The sequence below is a fragment of the Leptonychotes weddellii genome, unplaced genomic scaffold (assembly GCF_054177405.1).
Source record: "Leptonychotes weddellii isolate Sample4059 unplaced genomic scaffold, ASM5417740v2 HiC_scaffold_43416, whole genome shotgun sequence".
NCBI lineage: Eukaryota > Metazoa > Chordata > Mammalia > Carnivora > Phocidae > Leptonychotes > Leptonychotes weddellii.
The window spans coordinates 1-864 of record NW_028010133.1 but is presented as its reverse complement, the minus strand read 5'-3'; the positions used below and the strand labels follow the sequence as shown (position 1 = coordinate 864).

Here is an 864-nt window from a genome sequence, read left to right as displayed (position 1 = left end):
AGCACATGGAAATTAGGTACACTGACAAACAGGGATTTCCCCTGCAATTTATTGGATTTAGCACACCTAAGTAGAGACACAACAACCACAGGGGTCAAAAGTGATGGTTTAGGAAGACCATTATACACAGTAACTTTAGTCATAATTCTGGATTCCTCTCCTCTTTCTGCTGAAGGATCCACGAGAGGATGAGAGGAGACAACAAATCCTTTACCCTTGGTTTCATTCTCCTGGGTGTCAGTGGTCAGCAGCAACAGGAAGACTTCTTCTTCGTCCTCTTCCTGTTCATTTACCCCATCACATTGATTGGAAATCTGCTCATCATCTTGGCCATTCGCTCTGACATTCACCTTCACAACCCCATGTATTTTTTCCTTGCCAGTCTCTCCTTTGTTGACATCCTCTTCTCCTCTATAACCATCCCTAAAATGCTAGCCAACCATGTCTTAGGCAGCAAAGCCATCTCCCTTGGGGGATGCTTAACACAGATGTGTTTCATGTTAGCCTTGGGTAACACAGACAGCTATATGCTGGCTGTGATGGCATATGATCGTGCTGTGGCCATCAGCCGCCCACTTCATTACCCAACAATTATGAGGCCACGGACTTGTGTCCTTCTGGTTGTTGGGTCTTGGGTGGTTGGAAACACCAATGCCCTCCCCCATGCTCTGCTCACAGCTAGTCTGTCCTTCTGTGGCAACAAGGAAGTAGCCACCTTCTACTGTGACATTGCCTCTTTACTCAAGCTGTCCTGTTCTGACATCCACTTTAATGTGAAGATGATGTACCTAGGCGTTGGTGTTTTCTCTGTGCCATTACTATGCATCATTATCTCCTATGTCCGGGTCTTTTCCACAGTCTTAC

General features: G+C 46.1%; 1 protein-coding gene across 1 annotated transcript; it reads left to right on the top strand.

Moving 5' to 3' along the window:
* Positions 1-188: 188 nt before the first annotated feature.
* LOC102735943 (olfactory receptor 1A1-like) lies at positions 189-857 on the top strand (the record flags this gene model as incomplete). The annotated part of the gene is made up of 1 exon (XM_081810910.1): positions 189-857. A coding segment is annotated over exon 1 (669 nt), but the record flags the coding sequence as incomplete, so codon positions are not given.
* Positions 858-864: the final 7 nt, after the last annotated feature.